Genomic DNA, 16993 nt, shown 5'->3' with positions numbered 1-16993 from the left:
AACATAAATGCACAAACGGAACACTGAGAAATGTGTAAATATGTCCCTGGGACGCCCTAGGTCCATGGAAAGCCAGAGGACACCTTCCTTTTTTTTTTTTTTTTCAACCCGATTCCAAAAAGAAAGCGATTTTTAAGAAGTGTTGGGTAAATCAACTTGCGACTCGGAAGCTCAGTGCCTTGGGTTAATTTGTGGGCAAGTGAGACGCTGGAGGAGGGCGCCCTGGCGGCAAGATCCGGTCGTCTTCCCGCAGCCGGGCAGCAGGGGGCCCCGGTCTCTCGCTCCCGGCTCGGGGATCCCCGCTCCGGGCGCCTCCAAGACGCTCCCCGCCCAAGGTCAAACTCGGCAGCCGCGTGCGGGCCGAGGCCGGGCGGTCGGGCGACCCTGGGAAGCGGAGGCGAGCTCTGGGGGAGGGTGGCACGGGCTGTGCGCACAATGGGGTCGCGGATGTGGGGCACCGGCGACCCGAGAGGCAGCGCCGCTCCCGGGAGGGGTGGAGAGAGTGAGATTGCCGCAGAGCGGGTCGGACGCAGAAGCGGAGAGCAGCCGGAGGGCGCCCCGCCCCAACCAAGCAGCCGGAGCCCCCGACTACCCAGGCCTCCGCCTGTCACCTCTGTCCGCCACCTCCACGGTCTCCTCCCCTTGCTCAGGTCCACTCGGTCCCTCCCCTGGGCCGCCCAAAGCACCAAGTTGGCGGGAGCCTATAAAAGCCGGACTGTGCGACCCGCGTCACACACTGCAAGACCGCTAGACAGAACACAACTGCTGCTCTGCCCCAAGCATCGGCGCGACCATGTCCCACCACTGGGGATACAGCGGGCACAACGGTGAGTGCGGAGGCCGCGCGCTCCGGGCCGCGCGCTCCCGGTCTCAGCTCAGGCACCTGTCTAGCACCGAAGCTCCCCTAGCGCAGTTTGGATGTCTGGGTCTCAGCCGGGTCCCGGAGCTGGGATGTCCCTGGCGCGACTCGGAGCGCTGTCGAGGATCTGATCCCCAGCCAGCCCCGCCGGCGTGCGCGAGGGCCGGGAGGGACAGCCCAACGCAAGACCGGAGGACAGTACCTATGGGGACCACAGCTGTCACCTTATACCAACCTAGGCAGAATCGCGCAAAGGTTGTTACGAATATTTTAGTTGAAAGTCACAGAATGATTAAGGGGAGGGGACGAGGGACTCTTGTCCCCTTCCTATCAGTCTCTGCCGCACCTGTGGCTAAGATTCCCAGCACATTTTGTCACGGCGTCTTCTGGAGCTAGTTTGAATCTAATTGCGCTGGCTCCAGAGTTTTCCATTCATTTCTCAACTTCTAGTGTCGTCCATAACTGGACGTCTTCCTGGTCACAGACCTAGCCTAGATGCCTGAGGGGAAAGAAAAGTGCATCTGCCTCGCGGTTGAAGTGTGTGGGCTCCTTCCCTAGTAGAGAGAATTCTTAAGGAGGTGTGTGTACCCGAACCTTGGTCTATATCATTGTACTGTCACCTAATGTAACACCAGGAGGCATCTGGACCTGCATAATGCTGTAGTGAGAATACATATCCCAAACCCAATCTCAAGTAGTTCTGCCCAGTTTTAGTTATTGAATTGGGTTAAAAAAAAAAAACCCTCAAAATTGTTAACGTTTACCTGGCGTTATCTGTTAAGAAATCGATGCGTGCGGATTCTAATTTTCACACTGACCTTTATTAGGTAGACTTGAAATATTATTACCCAATGTGACAGGAGACTGAGGCACATTTTGTTTTTGATAATGTTACAGTGCTATTAAGTATCACCTCCAAATCTGGAACTGAGTAGACTGTCTCTAGAATTACCGGCGGTTTCTAGTGGCTAGTGTCTCCTTTCCCACGCTGATGACTTCACAGGTGTCTTTTCACTTCCAGGACCAGAGCACTGGCATAAGGACTTCCCCATTGCCAATGGAGAGCGGCAGTCCCCCATTGACATTGACACCAAGACTGCCCAGCATGACCCTGCCCTTCAGCCTCTGTGTGTATGTTATGATCATGCTGCTTCTAAGAAGATTCTCAACAATGGCCACTCCTTCAACGTTGAGTTTGATGACTCCCAGGACTGTGCAGGTTAGTTTAAGAAATGCTGTTTTTTTTTTTTTTGTTGTTGTTTTTTTGTCAATTGTCGTTTTCCATCTTAGTGGAAGATACAGGGACACTGGCAGGAGGCCCCTGCCACCACAGTTTGTTTTTAGAAGCTAAGATATCATTCTGATTTTTTTTTTTAGGTTCCAGAAGTAGGCAAATTACTGTGAACTATCCTGGGGGCCTGTTTAATACCTTGTCAGATTGTAGATATGTAGGGCATCAGGCAATGTGTGAGAAGTCCCAGAAAGCAAGCCAGTACAGAAACGAGCTAATTCACAGAACTTTAAAATTCTCTTAACTTTTAAACCTTTAAAACATTTGTCCTCCTTTGTTGATGATGTCTATCCTCGATAAGTATGCCTTTGGTGTTTTCAAGTCAGCAGTATGGAAAGTAATGAGTCTGATAACTTCAAATGATGAAGTTCCAGACATCATGTGTATTTGTGTCTGCATACTGTGATAAAGGTAGCAGTATCTTATTCAGAAATTTATTCCACAAGTGAGGATTTTTCAGGGTCGGTTGGCTATGCTTAGCCAGTTACTGAAAAACCCAGCTACCATAATTTGTAATAGGTCCGTTGTTGGGGGGGGGTGCGGGGGGGGAGGGTGGTGGTGGTGAATGGCTTTTCTTCTTTATTTAGAAAGAGGAGACCGATCCCATTTATACATAGTAGCTGTCTTGATTGCTCCCTGGCTGTTTTAATTGCCAGTGTCCTATTTTCCTGAAGGTTTTCTTTTGAAGGTCACTGGATGAAATGGGCCTGGAAATGTTTGAGGGTGGTTTGGAGAAGGGGTTGTGTTAGAGGAAAAGGACAAAAACGGAGGAAACTGCTACTGTTGCCGCCAGAGTTGGAAGCAATGCCCGTGCTAACTGCTGACAATGTGTACGGTGTGCAATTAAAGGATTATAATCCATTATGTTTCAGTAGCAGCACTGAATCAACAACTGAAGAGAGGTGTGTTTATTGAGGTGTGAGCAAACACGCATATGCAGCAGACACAGAGAAGACGACCCTCTGAGAGAAAAGAGGGGATTCAGAATGCCATAAAGAGAAAATAGCTAGTCTCTTGAGGGCAGGGAAAGCCTCTGAAGGATTTTCTGCCCCTAATTTTGGGTTGGTCAGTTTAAAGAAAGCTAGGATGGTTGATTGGCCCACAACTGTTGTGTGACAGCCCTGAACAGCCCTTGGAACTTGTTGAGTTAGTCCCTCCGCAGGGGCCCTGCTGGAGGGAGACAGAAGTCTCGCAGAGTCTTTGTTTTAGGCTTTTATCTCAAGTCATGAGGGGAGGGTGACATGGCCATTTGTGAAATTCTCCACCTCTATTACCTAACTTTGGCCCCCTCCCCCATCTGCCTTACCAGGAGCCTTTCTGTCAACATCGATAACATCAGTTCATGCCTCAAAGGAGTCATGAGGGTAGTTGAGGCCTCATTCCATTCTTGTATCCTCAGAGTCCAGAATGTACTGAAGATATCTAAAGTAGAAGGACATAGAAACAATAGGTTTTGACTGTAACCTCCACACATGTAAAAATAAACTCTTGAAGGAACTGTGAGCTCTCGATATGGGATCCAAGGAGTCATTGAAATGGTTCCTTTGGTTTAAGAATTCTCTGAGAGTTTAAGAAACTAGAACTAGAAACAGACAGCATGGAAGTGTGTGTGTGTGTATGTGTGTGTGTGTGTGTGTGTGTGTGTGTGTGTGTGTGTGTATAGGTCTGAAGAGAGGGATGGGGGCTCAGATGGCACAAGTCGGGATTTCAGAGCTTTTGGAGGATATGGTAAGGGCGATGGTTTCATAGCAGAAGCTTGCAACCAAACTCAGGAATTCTCAGGCAGCTGGTAGGGAAGGGGGTGGGAAATAGTGTATGTGGCTACCAATGCTTCTTCTGTTTTCAACTTACTCCTCAGGTGGGAAATCCTAGCATTTGGAAGTCTGTTAATTAGAGATTCACAGACAAGTCCTCAGTTGGGTGTCTATCAATATCTGTGAAAAGGGATAGCTGTCACTTTGGTACTTGCAAAAATGACGTGGTCCTAGGAATTGTAGAAATACAATGAGGCTTAGGCGTCCACATGACACCTCAGGAAAAAGTTTCCAGAGTAAATATGGTTTATTCAGAGGAATAAAGGATTGAGGTGGTTGGAAGCCACTCCAGCAAAGGGAATTAGGAAACCCCAGGGGGTTAAGGAGAGAACAGGATGTGTGTCTTATGAGCCCTAGATAGCAGAAAGGTCTTGAAAAGCAAGGGTCAGTAAAGATTAGAGGGAATTGCTCTCCCTTGCCCATGAAAGACTCCTTTGTAATTCTACCATTGTCCCCTATCTCTTTCAGTGACTTTGGTTAAACAAGAACCTAGAATGTATTAAAATGTTGATATAAAAGGAAAACTCACTTACAGAATAAGTTAAAAAGCAATACGCCAGCCACATGAAAAAAAAATACTCTTTGGATTTTCTTTTTGAGGATTCTCAGATTCTCAAAAACAGAACAAACGGGGTGGTGATGCTGTAGTCAAAGAGAATCATTTGCTGGGGCTTGTCCTTCCCTATACCACGTTCCTGGACACATTAACTAGTGGCCCTTGGTAATATATGTAAGACTGTTCAAATGTTGAGCATTGTCACTGCTGTCCATAACATCTTTTAGAAAGCCGATGTAACTTTTTTGTACACTGAAGTCTAAAATGAATTCATTTTGGTTATTTGATATTTTGAAAATTAACAGTAAAGGTTCTTTGTTGGGCTATTTTTAATTTATTTTCTACCTTTAAACACAGAGGCATTTATCCCCACCCTAACCCTTACACTGAGATCCTGACCTTCTGGAATTAGATCATTAGATCTTGAATTCTGGCCTTGCAGTATGTTCTGAATGTTGTATTACACAAGGACTTAGGTACTAGTTGTCACAAACTGAGCTAGCTGAATTTGAGCTTGTGTCTATTTACCTGGAGGTAATTTTTTTTAACACATGGAATTAATAGGTCTTAATCTGAAGCTCACACTAAAGTTTTCAAAATTCCTTTAAAGTCAGTCATGTTAAATTAATGAAAAATTGCAAATAAGCCTTTTTAAATTCTTTAAAAAAGTATTAGGGAGGAATAATCTTCTCTGCTTGGGATGTTTTCCTGCCAGCTTTTTCTGGCACAAAAGGAGTCAAAACACAACATTGCTAACTTATTAACTCTTGTTAATAAGTTTAAAACTCTCTGCTTTACTGCAATGTTACAGAAGACTATTAACAGCAATGTCGGAACTAGTGGGTCAGCTCATAAATCATAATCATTCCAGCTAGCTCTGTTTTTAAAAACAGAAACAATGTTTATTTGTTTATGCTAGTTGAAGAAGGAAGCTGAGTGGTTCCCCTGTGTGCCTTTGAAGCTGACCATTGTCTGGATAACACAATGGGGCTTTGTACCTGGGTTCTGTTTAACTTTTCAGGGACTTAATTTTGAAGCTGTAAACTTATCTTCCACCAGCTATCACAAGCAGCCAAGGAAGGGCACTCCATACCCATGGTTAGTCATGTCAGCAGAATCTCTAGTACCTAGGTCCCCACGCAATGTTTCCTAAGCAAGTTGAGTACTGAAACTCTCTCTTATAAAGGGTTAGGCTTAAGCCTCAGTAATCCTCATATAGTTTACACTAAAACACTTGATTTTTCACTGTGCTACTCTAACGAAGCTAAATGTTTCATTGTTTAGAAGAAATGGAATGCGAGCACCCTTTTCAGATACGTTTGCACAACTATAGTCCTAGGATGATTTGGTACCGTCAATGGAAAGTATGCATAGTTTAATCAGTAGCAAAAATGGCAAGCATGAATTTAAAAAAATTGGAGTATTTGTGGAGAAAAATTCAGGTATTAAATTGGCAACTTATCTGTGGAAAGTTTTCATTTGTCTGACTGAACAGGAAATCACTAAATGTAATTTTAGGAAAAGCATAGCGGGGGATGTTTACTTGTAATTTGGAATTAGGGGCAATTACTTACCCCAGTGGTCTTTAGTTTGTGGTCCAAATACATCTTAATTAGCAATAGTTACTAGGAAGAAAAACAGTGAAAAATGGTAAATTTTCAGTTATTTTATATGAGTTTGTAATTCATTTCAGTGACATAAAATCTCATATTTTTAACAAAAAAGTTTAATAATTCAGTATTCAGCATAAGAAGACATTATTATATAGCGTTATGTGGCAATTATACTGTGTTTTGCTGATAACAGCATATAAAAGTTAAAATTGGGACAAGTCCTGGTTTTGAGTTGAAATTTAAATTAAAAATTCAAAGTCTTGAATGAACAAGTATAGAAAGCTCCATTTCTTTATATCTTGCCTGGTTGAGCAAGTTTCTGTGGCACAGTAAAATTTGGACCCTGTGGAACATACTCCCGCCATACCTTGATTTTTACAGAGAATAATCATACAGCTAGTAATTTCTACTACACAAGAAGAATATCTTCTCACAAGACAGGTTTCATTGTAAACCAAGACAGTTTTAAAAATAGTATATAGCAGTCAGAATAAATAAATGTATTTCAGAATATATTATAAGCAAAAATGAATTTAGTATAAGCTATATTAATCAAAGTATTGTAATTTTTATTTCTTAGACGAAGTAATACATGCTGTGTTCATTCAAGATAAAGTCACTGTAAGATTCTGACAGTGTTTTCCAAAGATTTAATCAGCTAAACTCCATGTTAAAAATTTCTGAAACCAGAACTGCTGCTGCCTGTAGCAATTTAATTCTAAAGATTTAATAATCTTTTCTAATTACAGTGGACTTCTAATCTACATAGCAACAAGATTTATTTTAATGTAGGCTAAAACAGCTGTCTAGTGCTAAAGATTACCACAGGGTATATTTAATCTTTTAATCATGTCTTCTAGTGTTCATAAAGCCTTTTAAAATAAAAGTGTATATGCATTCAAAACAGTTGCATTTAAAATATTTCTTAAAACAAGTGAAAGATAATGGGATTTCAAGGTCTGAAAAGGAGGGAATAAGGAATAGTGGGAAAATAAGAGATGCTGGTTTGATTCGCCTGGGGGAAAACAGATCAGTGATGGCTGATGCTTATGGTAGGTTCATTGAGTTGCATTTGCTCACCTAATGACATTTGCTGCATACGACTGGCCAATTGATTGTGAGCTTTGAGGAGTCAGTGCACAGAATTTTTTTCCCAGCACTAAATTTCTTCATAAAGGTGATTTCATTGTTAATCATTACGTATTTTTGATGGTATAAGCCTGGTCTTATTGTAGCTTGTTATCCCATATCTGGTTGATATCCCTGGGAGGCCTGCTCTTGTCTGAGGGGAGGTGGGAGTGGGGTGTTTGTCGGGGAGGTTGATCTGGGGGAGAGGGGAGGTCATGGGGGAGAGAATGCGGGCAGGGGTAACTGCAGTCATGGTGTAAACCATGAGAGAAAAATAAAAAGGGGAATAAAGGGTATGCATTCCTTTGTGAAAAAACTAGTATAGGGGCCTGGGCTTTTCCTTGCAGTCTCATCAGATAAACAAACACGGTAGTTTCTGTGCTTCAAGGGACACAGTGTTAGCACCATATATATGAATTCCTATTTCTTCGCATATGTGTAACACAACACCATTCATGATTCATTCTTTCTGTTTTCGTTCTTCTTATTCTCTCTTGGCCTATTGGAAGAGTCAGCAGCATCCAGTGTCACCCTTTCCTTTGAATACATGAATAGGTCTTGCTACCAGCCGAACACATTTAAGTGAAATGGAGCAAATGAAACTATTGTACAGACTTTGCCCCTGTGTTTTACAAAGCCACTGTGGATTTAAGTTCATTATTGTATAAAATTATGGTCCAAGGTCAATAAAATGTACCTAAAGCAACAGATACTTTCATCCCAGAAAAATAGTAGTGGAACTGAGTCACTTTGAAAACTTTTAACTATTTTGTTTGAACGGCATAGATACACACAAGTAAGGTAAAAGTTGTAGGTTGTGTGCTTCCATTGAATCCTCTTTTAAGATGCACTTGTCAAGTATCTATGAATGGAGGAGTCCAGGCATGTGGCCTCTAGGATGATTTATTGACTAAAATGAAGTTAATTTCAGGATAGAGAATCCGGAATAGTTTCTGTAGTTCACCATGCACTGCACATAGAACAGGAACAGGCTATCATTAATGAAATAAAGAATTGATTTACAGATTTTACAGATTAGGAAGTTCCAGAGGTTTGATAAGATTTTCAGGGACTAAGCCAGTTAGTGTAAGCACAGTTATATTTTATTTATTTATTTATTTAAACAAATTCTGGTGTTTGTATTGGACTGGCAGGACAAACTTTGTGCCCCATGGGAAGACAGGTCCCTGGTTCCCAGATTTTCCCACTAGGCCTTTCACTAATTGTACACCAAATCTCCTCTTTTTGGACCCGAGAGCCTACAGGAGACATCCCAATGTGCCCAACAAAGATGGTCAAGGCATCCATCCATCAGCTAGCCCATAGGAAAATTAAGCACAGTTGAAATAATTTTGGTTAGTACTTGGTATTAAACACATCAGGATTTAATTTGTGTGTGTGTGTCTACAGAGACATTACATATGTGTATTGTAATTTTAGTGCTGAAAGGAGGACCCCTCGGTGGCACCTACAGATTGGTCCAATTTCACTTTCACTGGGGCTCATCTGATGGACATGGCTCTGAGCACACTGTGAACAAGACAAAATATGCTGCAGAGGTGAGGTCATTGCTTTGTTACAGAGAAAAGCCTATTTAGCATTAATTGCCAAAGCTTAGTTTTATAAGCCCAACACATGCCAAGTGCACAACCTCTCTGCAAAGGGCCTTCACATTGGTTTCCTAGGTACTTCATCACCATCCAGTTAAGTCTGTCAGAACAGATCGAATTTATTGTATTGTAAACCCATAAGTAAATTCTCTGCCTTTTCTCAATATTCTTGTCTTAGAGTTGTTCTTAAAGTGGTATACTATTATAGCAAGAATAACTAGAATTAAATCAAGTTTTCTTCTTAAAATTATCCATATTTTCTCTTTAATAACCTTTCACTCTAAAGGGAAGAGTAGTCATGAGGTAAAATCTGTGGCCTTCTATCATGTGAATCATTCACTGTGGTTTTTCTCCCATGACTTTAGCTTCACTTGGTTCACTGGAATACCAAATACGGCGATTTCGGGAAAGCTGTGCAGCATCCAGACGGACTGGCTGTTTTGGGTATCTTTTTGAAGGTTAGTTAATGACCCAATTCTTTGTTTTTCAGTGTTCAAGAATGATTGACCAGACAATATTCATAATAGGGAGAACATTCTACTAAAATTCTGAGGAAATGCTTTTGGCACGAAAGTATAGTCAGGTTTAATTCTCCCTCTACCACCCCATTCTTTCTATATGGATATCTGAAAACACTTTTGAGTGTGTCACTTAGAAGCCAGTTAGATATTACTGTGAAGAAAAGACAGAGGTAAACTGAATGTGACCAGTAGGATATGGTTTACTTTAGTAAAACCTTCAGCTAAGGTCACTATTCTATTAGTTTAGGATAGATAACATTAAAGTGAGATCAAGTTCTAGGGGAGTGGTAGGGTTCTAGGACTAGGACTCAATGTTGGTAAATTTCAGGAACTGTGGGATGTCAGAGTTGAGCTGCTCCTAACAAGCTGGAAAGCAGAGTGTAGAATACTCTGGGATGGATATTCATGAGTAGTGTCCCATGCTAAGGAGGAAGCTGTAGGAGATCATGAAGCTCATCCAAAGATGATCATCCAAAGGTGGCAGAAAGAGAAAGATGATAAAACTGCTCAGGATCCAATCCTGAGAAACTGCTAATGCAAGGCTTTTAAGTCCTGAGAACATGGTCACTAATGACTGAAAGAAACATGGGAGTCAATGAATAGGAAGGCTAGAGGGTGTGAGGGGAAAGCAAAAAGAGAATTTGTATAAGGGAGGAGTAGGCAAGAATGAGCTCCTTCAAAGGCATCAACTGAGGTCTGTCCATGAGGCCTTTCAGCTTAGCAGTTGAAAGTGATAGGGAAAATAGGACAAGGTAATTCAGGGGAGTGAGTTCTAGAAGCAGAGATAGGTTAACCATTCTGTGACAGCTATGTTGTGAGTTTTTACAAGCCACGGATGATGTCTTCTTCTTCTTCTTCTTCTTCTTCTTCTTCTTCTTCTTCTTCTTCTTCTTCTTCTTCTTCTTCTTCTTCTTCTTCTCCTTCTCCTTCTCCTTCTCCTTCTCCTTCTCCTTCTCCTTCTCCTTCTCCTTCTCCTTCTTCCTCATCTCCCCCTCATTCTCCTCCTCCTTTTCTTTCTTCAGAAATTTTATGGGATAGTGTTGCTCAAATTAAACTGGTAAGTGCTAACTGACGCAAGGTCTTTTAAACCCCTGCCTTTCTGCAGATCGGACCTGCTACAAAAGGTCTTCAGAAAGTTCTTGATGCACTGGAGTCCATTAAAACAAAGGTAACTTTTCAATACTGTAGATTTTAAAATAATTTTTAAATGAGAATGAATAGTTTATTGATGTTTGATGTTATTGGTATTTGGATGAACAGTTCAGTGAAGGTAAATACTTGCTTATGTATAATAATATTTTTCTTCTGCAAAAGTGGATTCTAATTCTGCTAGTTTGGTTTGTAATGGTTTTCTATTAGAAGAACACATATGCGAGAACCAGAGGACATCAAGGAGCCAGAGAGATCATCCGAACAAAGCATTCAGTGATTCACACAGAAGTGCTTGTGGGAGGCTTGCTATATTGTGTTCTCTATGCTAATCCAGGAGATTCTGAGATGCACAGGGGAGACAAGCCTGCACCATGGAGATTCGTATTCCATGGACTTGGTTCATCCATTCTGTACTTAAGCCTTCTGTGCAATATTGGTGTGCTGAGGCTTTGGGGCATCTGCTTATGTGCAACCTTTACTTGCAGTGACTGCCTTCCCTGTGGCAGGCTGGCTGCACAAAGCTCATCTTCAAACAGCAACCAACTTGTGAAATGTACAGTCTTCACACCTATCTTGCTCTCCTTGACTCATATGTGATAAGACTGATCCATCTTCCTCGTGGTCCTATCTCCTCTCCCGACTGCTAATTATCCTTAGTTCCCTTCACTTGTTCTTATTATATCACTTCATCTCTGCAATAACCTTAAAGAAGAAAAAACCGTAGCGTGAAACATCACATTTCTACCCAGTCACTGCTTTGAAGTGCTATGTTCAGAGATGAACATGATGCTTTAATGTAACCGTGAAATATCATAGCAAAATATTATCATCCTATTAGCAAAGAACCTTTACTTCTGTTAACATTGCAACCTAGTTATACTTAATCATTTTAGTGGTAACGATACAGCTTTAAATAAATGATAGATATGGCCAGTTAAGGACAATGGAAAACTTAAAGAATGGTTTGGATGACAAGATGAAACATGTTCTGTTTCCCAGTGAAATGCCTTGTGTTAGTGCTCTTTATTTTGTTTGTCAATAAGCCTGGAACCCCTGTACAAAAGACTTCCAGGTAGAGCTGAGTAGACTTGTGGATGACAGTCTCCTTCCTACTGTGGTTCTGGGGTTGACTTTCTTCTGTGCATTTACTGTGCAGGGGAAGAGTGCTGCCTTCACTAACTTCGATCCTCGATCCCTTCTTCCTGGAAACTTGGATTACTGGACATACCCTGGCTCTCTGACCACTCCACCTCTGCTGGAATGTGTGACCTGGATTGTGCTTAAGGAACCCATTACTGTCAGCAGTGAGCAGGTTGGTTTTTCTAGGGAGAGCTCTCATTTAGCAGAAAAGTTGCTCTTCCCAGTCAGACCTGGGATCTAATCCTCCTGTGATGTCTCACCCAGTGGCTAATGGCACAGAAGTGCTTGGTGATTCGTAAAGATTTGGTGTCATTGCCATAACTGTAGGTAGTTCTGGCTGAAGTGGTTTGTTTAATCTCTGATTGTTATTGTGAGGATTACATGAGAATGATGTCTGCTTTTTAATGTATTCCTTTTTGACAGCTAGGAGGAAACAGAGGCATTGAAAAATGAAATTTCATATTGAAGGTTATGTAGGTATCAGTGATGATTCCCAGCCTTCTGCTCACTGATGCCAGAGTTTAACTGAATCTTGTGTATGTGAGATGCACTTCCAAATCCTGACCAAGGTAGAGTCTTGGCTTGGAGAAAAAGTATCTCTCAAAACACTCTACCCCAGCTTGCTTCAGAAGCTCAGACAAGATATTCTTACATTTCCTGAGCAATTTGTGATGTTCAAGTTCTCAATGTAGCCCCTAAGTCATCTGTGAGGACTCATGTAAGTGAACACAAATGGGTTTTTCCCTTGGCTTCTTCAACATATGCTGAGATGTGGAAACAGTTATTTCTGGAGAGTCACAAAGGGTCAGATCCTGATAATACAAAGGACAGCCCAGCCAGTTTTGAAGTGACAATTATTTGAGTAACTGTAATTTAAATCTGAAAACTTTTGAAGTCATGAGAGTTCAGACACGCAGTATGCAAGAGAGATCACATTGCCAGACTTTCTTATTTCGATGTCTGGAATTTGCTGATAAAAACTCTAAGAACAGGAAAATAGAAGTGCATTCCACCCAGTCCTTTGGGCAGTATCAGTTAGGGTTGGGGACACATTTGTTTTTCTGTGCTCTCCTTTAGAATATTAATGTATTAATATTAAGAATAATTCACACCCATCCTTTGAGGAAATCAATATGCAACTAGAAACTCCCATGTAGAGTAATCAAAGTGGGCCACACAATGGTATGCCTGGCTGGTATGTGGCTTGAAAATTAAACTGCAAGCTTTAATAGTTGAGCAAGCATCCTGAAGTAGCACGAGGAAAAGATTAAAATGCCACTTCTTGTTGTAGATGTGGTGCTTGAGACATGGCACAAAACATCAGCATTCTTCTTACTTCTCCACTAAGAGCAACTTAGGCTATTTCAAAGTCTGCGATCAATAGTGTATTTATTGTCCGCACATTCTCTAGTGCCAAATACAGATAAGTAGAGGTAATGAATTTTCCCTTTACTATAGAGAATGGTGCTAAACTACAAATATGAATTGTGTGTTTTGGTGGGATTCCATAGTAAGGGCATATTTGCATATCTTTGATCTTAGGGACTGGAGGTCTTGTCATACCCAGCTCAGAGTCACAGTTCTATTTCTTCCTCCAAGATTCCCTTTTCCTTACTATACTTCCTGGCTCTACAACCTAGGTGGTTGCAATAAAAAAGCTTTTAATTATCACATCCAGGCACACCCACCTCTGAGGCAGCATCCCTTGGTTCCCTGTGACACAGAAGCCTTGTTCTAAAAATCGAAGATGCTCAGGAAATCCTTCACACCTCTCTGACCAGCATTGTACTCCTTGTTCATTTCTAAGTTAGACTCTAGCAAGAGAAAGTGTTTCCATGAAATATTAAAACTTATAGATATCCCTATTGTGGCTTCCAAGGAGAACAGATGTTGGTTTATGAGAAAATATGAAGGCTGGCAACAGTTGGTAGATGGACAATATAGACTATCTATTATATTCTGATGCCTTACTTTTCTATACACAACCTTGTCTTCAATTCTAAAATGATGAGTGAAATTTGCCAATATATGAATATAATGTGAGTGATGGAAAGGGGCCATAAGCAGTCTAACTATACCACCTTGATAAAGTTTTAGCGCTGAGGAGATGGCTTTGTCAGTCTCTGAAGTGCTTATCTGAGGACCATTAGTGCTGAGTTCAAACTCCAGAGAACATGTGAGAAAGCTCAGTGTGTGTTAATGTGTAAACCCAATGTTAGAGAAATGAGGACTGATGTATCCTTGAGGCCTAAAGGCTAGTCAGCCTCCCCTACTAGGTAAGCTCCAAGACAATGAGAGACCTTTTCTGAAAAAACAAGGTGGCCAGAACCTACTAAACAACATGCAAGGTTGATCTCTGACTTCCACATACATGTTCATGTATACCCCAAACATATACCACCCCTCCACAGACACACAGTGTTCTGGTGCATGTTTTAAGTGGAACTTACTGAATTTGAGTCTGTGTCCATGTTGAGCCAGGAAACCAAAACATGCTCGAGGGAGACTAAAACTCAGCCAGTTCCCAGGGTCAGAGTCTTGGAACCCAGTGCAGCCTTAGTGCCTACGTGTGTAGGCAGAGATTCCAGTTACTCATCTTCTCTAGGAGCTGGTAGGCCTGACCCTTTACATACTCGAGCACTTGCTGGACTTTGTGTCCCCTGAGACAGAAAACAAAACTTTAATATGGATCTATAACCGTTACCATTGTTTTACATGTCAGAGGTATTAATTTTACAGACTTTTGATGTTTGATTTAAAAGGAAAATAAGAAAAGCAAACTCACAAAAAATTTTATTAAGAAAGACCCAAGTGGCTTTGTGTATTCTATATAAATTTCTCATGAAAGCATACTTCCATCATCTATCCATATGCATTATGTAAGTATTTGGGATTCATGCCAGTGTGGATATAGGAGGCTGCATTTATATATCTTTTTTATTTCTTTGTGTGTGTGTGTGTGTGTGTGAGAGAGAGAGAGACAGACAGAGAGACACAGACAGAGAGAGAGATAGGGTTTCTCTGTGTAGCTCTGTAGATCCATCTACATGCTGGGATTAAAGGCATGTGCCACCAGTGCCAGGCTTTGGAGGCATCATTTAAAGATAAAACAAGACACTTAAGTATGTATTATTGTGACCCTATTTTTTTTTTAAATTTCATCGTGTCTTTAGATGTCTCAGTTCCGTAAGCTAAACTTCAACACGGAGGGGGAACCCGAGGAACCTATGGTGGACAACTGGCGCCCGGCTCAGCCTCTGAAGAACAGAAAGATCAAAGCATCCTTCAAATAAGATGGTCCTGGAGTAGGCGTCCAAGTGTGGCCCTCTCTGTAACTAAGCACAATTCTACCTTGGTGATTACGATCCCGCCTTTGTGTCTGGTATTGTAGGCCTTTCACCTCTCACCTGCTGTGCTTACTAATAAAATGTGAAGAACAAGACCCAGGTGTCTCAGCTGGTGGCAGTGTGGTAGCAGGTTGGTGGTTGGCTTATGACATATCTTCACAGTCATAGCAATCTGATACAAAGGACAGAAATGGTCTTTTGCCTTTCTTCCCAGCCATAGGATCATGAGTACTCAGGCCAGTTTGCTAAAATGCTATTTTTAAAACTTAGGAAAGTAGAATGATTGATTACAAGTCCATATCATGAGACAAACTGGGGTAATTTAAGCAAATCAGGTAAAATAGTCATAGTTTTATGATTATAAATTAGATAAATGTTCACTATTCCAAGATGTTATATGAAAGAAAAACTTTTAAAATGCTTATATATTTGTAGCAATGTTATCTTAAATATGAACTATGTTGTAGCTTAGTGACTTGAATTTTAGAATTGTAAATGAAGATGTAAAAATTGGAGTTGTGATACAGAGTATATTTCCCTTCAGACAACATATCATAACTTAATGGATAATGTATTTTAGATATATTCTCTAATAAAAATCAGAATTCTTTTCTGGGTTGTGTTGTTGTATGCGTTGCAGGGACAGAAGCAGAAGAATGAAGGCCTGTTTACAGGGCCATGTCAATTCAATATTGATAGTTAGCCGTTACAACTGGCTTACAGTTGAAGAAAAGTCCCTAGAGCCACTGCTTGCCAGCTCTGCTTTGGGGGCTTTCTGACCACTTGTGTGATCCTGTGACATTCATTCTGCAAGAGATTTAGGACTGACTATGCTAAATCTTACAGGGAAGAAGGAGCCCTAACCTATAGACGCTTGTTGGAAATAAAGCCCGTGTGTTTAAAATATGATACCTGGGATTCAGACTGAGTCTTAGAACAGCAGATTGTATCTACTGCAGACAGGGAGAAGTGAAGGAACAAAGTAACACTCTCTCACTCTTACCCTGTTCTGCATTTAGTCTTCTACTTTGAAAAGAAGTTTGGCTACAAGTTATTCTGGAATGCCAAATTCAACATGTCCTGGACTCTATACTTAGAAAACAATGCCTCACCATTTTGGATAGCAATCTTTTTTTTTTTCAATTCAGATAAATTTCCTTCTACTTTAACTGTTTCTTAAGCTTTGTTCCAATTTTCTGTAGGAGCTGGGTGATTATCGTCCATTTCCAGTTCTTCCAGCCTCTCTGGTCCTGGTACAAAAGGGAATGGTGTCTAGGCAGGTAGCCCCTCATTTAGGTCACACAGTACTCATTTCTCACATCCAGATCCTCAGGACCTCATTGTCTGTAGTCTCTGTCGAGTAGAACGTAGCTGGAATCTATGCTGTTAAAACACTACATCCTAATCAGGTGGAAGCCGTTTCTTCCAAGGTTCTTAATCCCCACGCATACAAGGTCTCATAAATGGTGCTGCAGTCAATGGGGTTGCTCCTTGGTTTGGATAGATGGCTCCAGAGGCCCACGGGCTCCTGCCACGGAGTCGTTGGCTTGTGCTTGCCACAGTTTGCAGTTTGGTTCCCAACCACATCTTTCCTGGTGTTTAGAGACAGCTTTTGCTGAATACTGATCACTGTCATTAGCTCTAGTAGCAGTCTTGTGCTCTCTTCTAAAGACTGAAGGAGTGCCCATAGACACATAAACAGTAAAAGGGAAGCCCCTGTCACATGCTAAGGATCGCATAAGGGCAGCTTTTCTGAACAAAGTACCAGCATCCTGCTTTGCTTTGCCTCAACTCTGAGCTCTAAGGAGAGTTTGAGGGCAACAAGAACACTAGTGATTGGCATCTTTGCTTGCTTACTCTTGCTTCTTCTGTGACCTGCATCAGGGAAGGTTGGCCATCTCTTCTTGTAGAGTGGCTCCCTTCTATTTTGTTTCTTCTTTAAAGCAATATATATTTGGACCA

General features: G+C 41.5%; 1 protein-coding gene across 1 annotated transcript; it reads left to right on the top strand.

Annotated features, from left to right (window-relative positions):
* Positions 1-653: 653 nt before the first annotated feature.
* Positions 654-15644, top strand: Ca2 (carbonic anhydrase 2). Its single transcript, XM_005066808.4, has 7 exons — positions 654-827; positions 1881-2078; positions 8702-8820; positions 9237-9329; positions 10498-10560; positions 11701-11856; positions 14858-15644. The coding sequence occupies exons 1-7, from the start codon at positions 794-796 to the stop codon at positions 14975-14977; spliced, it is 783 nt and encodes a 260-aa protein (XP_005066865.1). The 5' UTR covers positions 654-793; the 3' UTR covers positions 14978-15644.
* The last annotated feature ends 1349 nt before the right edge of the window (positions 15645-16993 follow it).

Source organism: Mesocricetus auratus, unplaced genomic scaffold, assembly GCF_017639785.1.
Source record: "Mesocricetus auratus isolate SY011 unplaced genomic scaffold, BCM_Maur_2.0 Super-Scaffold_6730, whole genome shotgun sequence".
In the NCBI taxonomy this organism is placed as follows: Eukaryota; Metazoa; Chordata; class Mammalia; order Rodentia; family Cricetidae; genus Mesocricetus; species Mesocricetus auratus.
Note: the sequence above shows the minus strand (reverse complement) of the source record. Positions and strands in the feature narration are given on the sequence as shown.

What these genes read in the sequence shown, in the direction of transcription:
- Ca2 (XM_005066808.4), top strand. Translation starts at nt 794, where the DNA reads ATGTCCCACCACTGGGGATACAGCGGGCACAACG. An exon ending in GGGATACAGCGGGCACAACG is followed by an intron (nt 828 to 1,880) that starts GTGAGTGCGGAG and finishes TTTCACTTCCAG; the next exon opens with GACCAGAGCACTGGCATAAG. An exon ending in TGACTCCCAGGACTGTGCAG is followed by an intron (nt 2,079 to 8,701) that starts GTTAGTTTAAGA and finishes TTGTAATTTTAG; the next exon opens with TGCTGAAAGGAGGACCCCTC.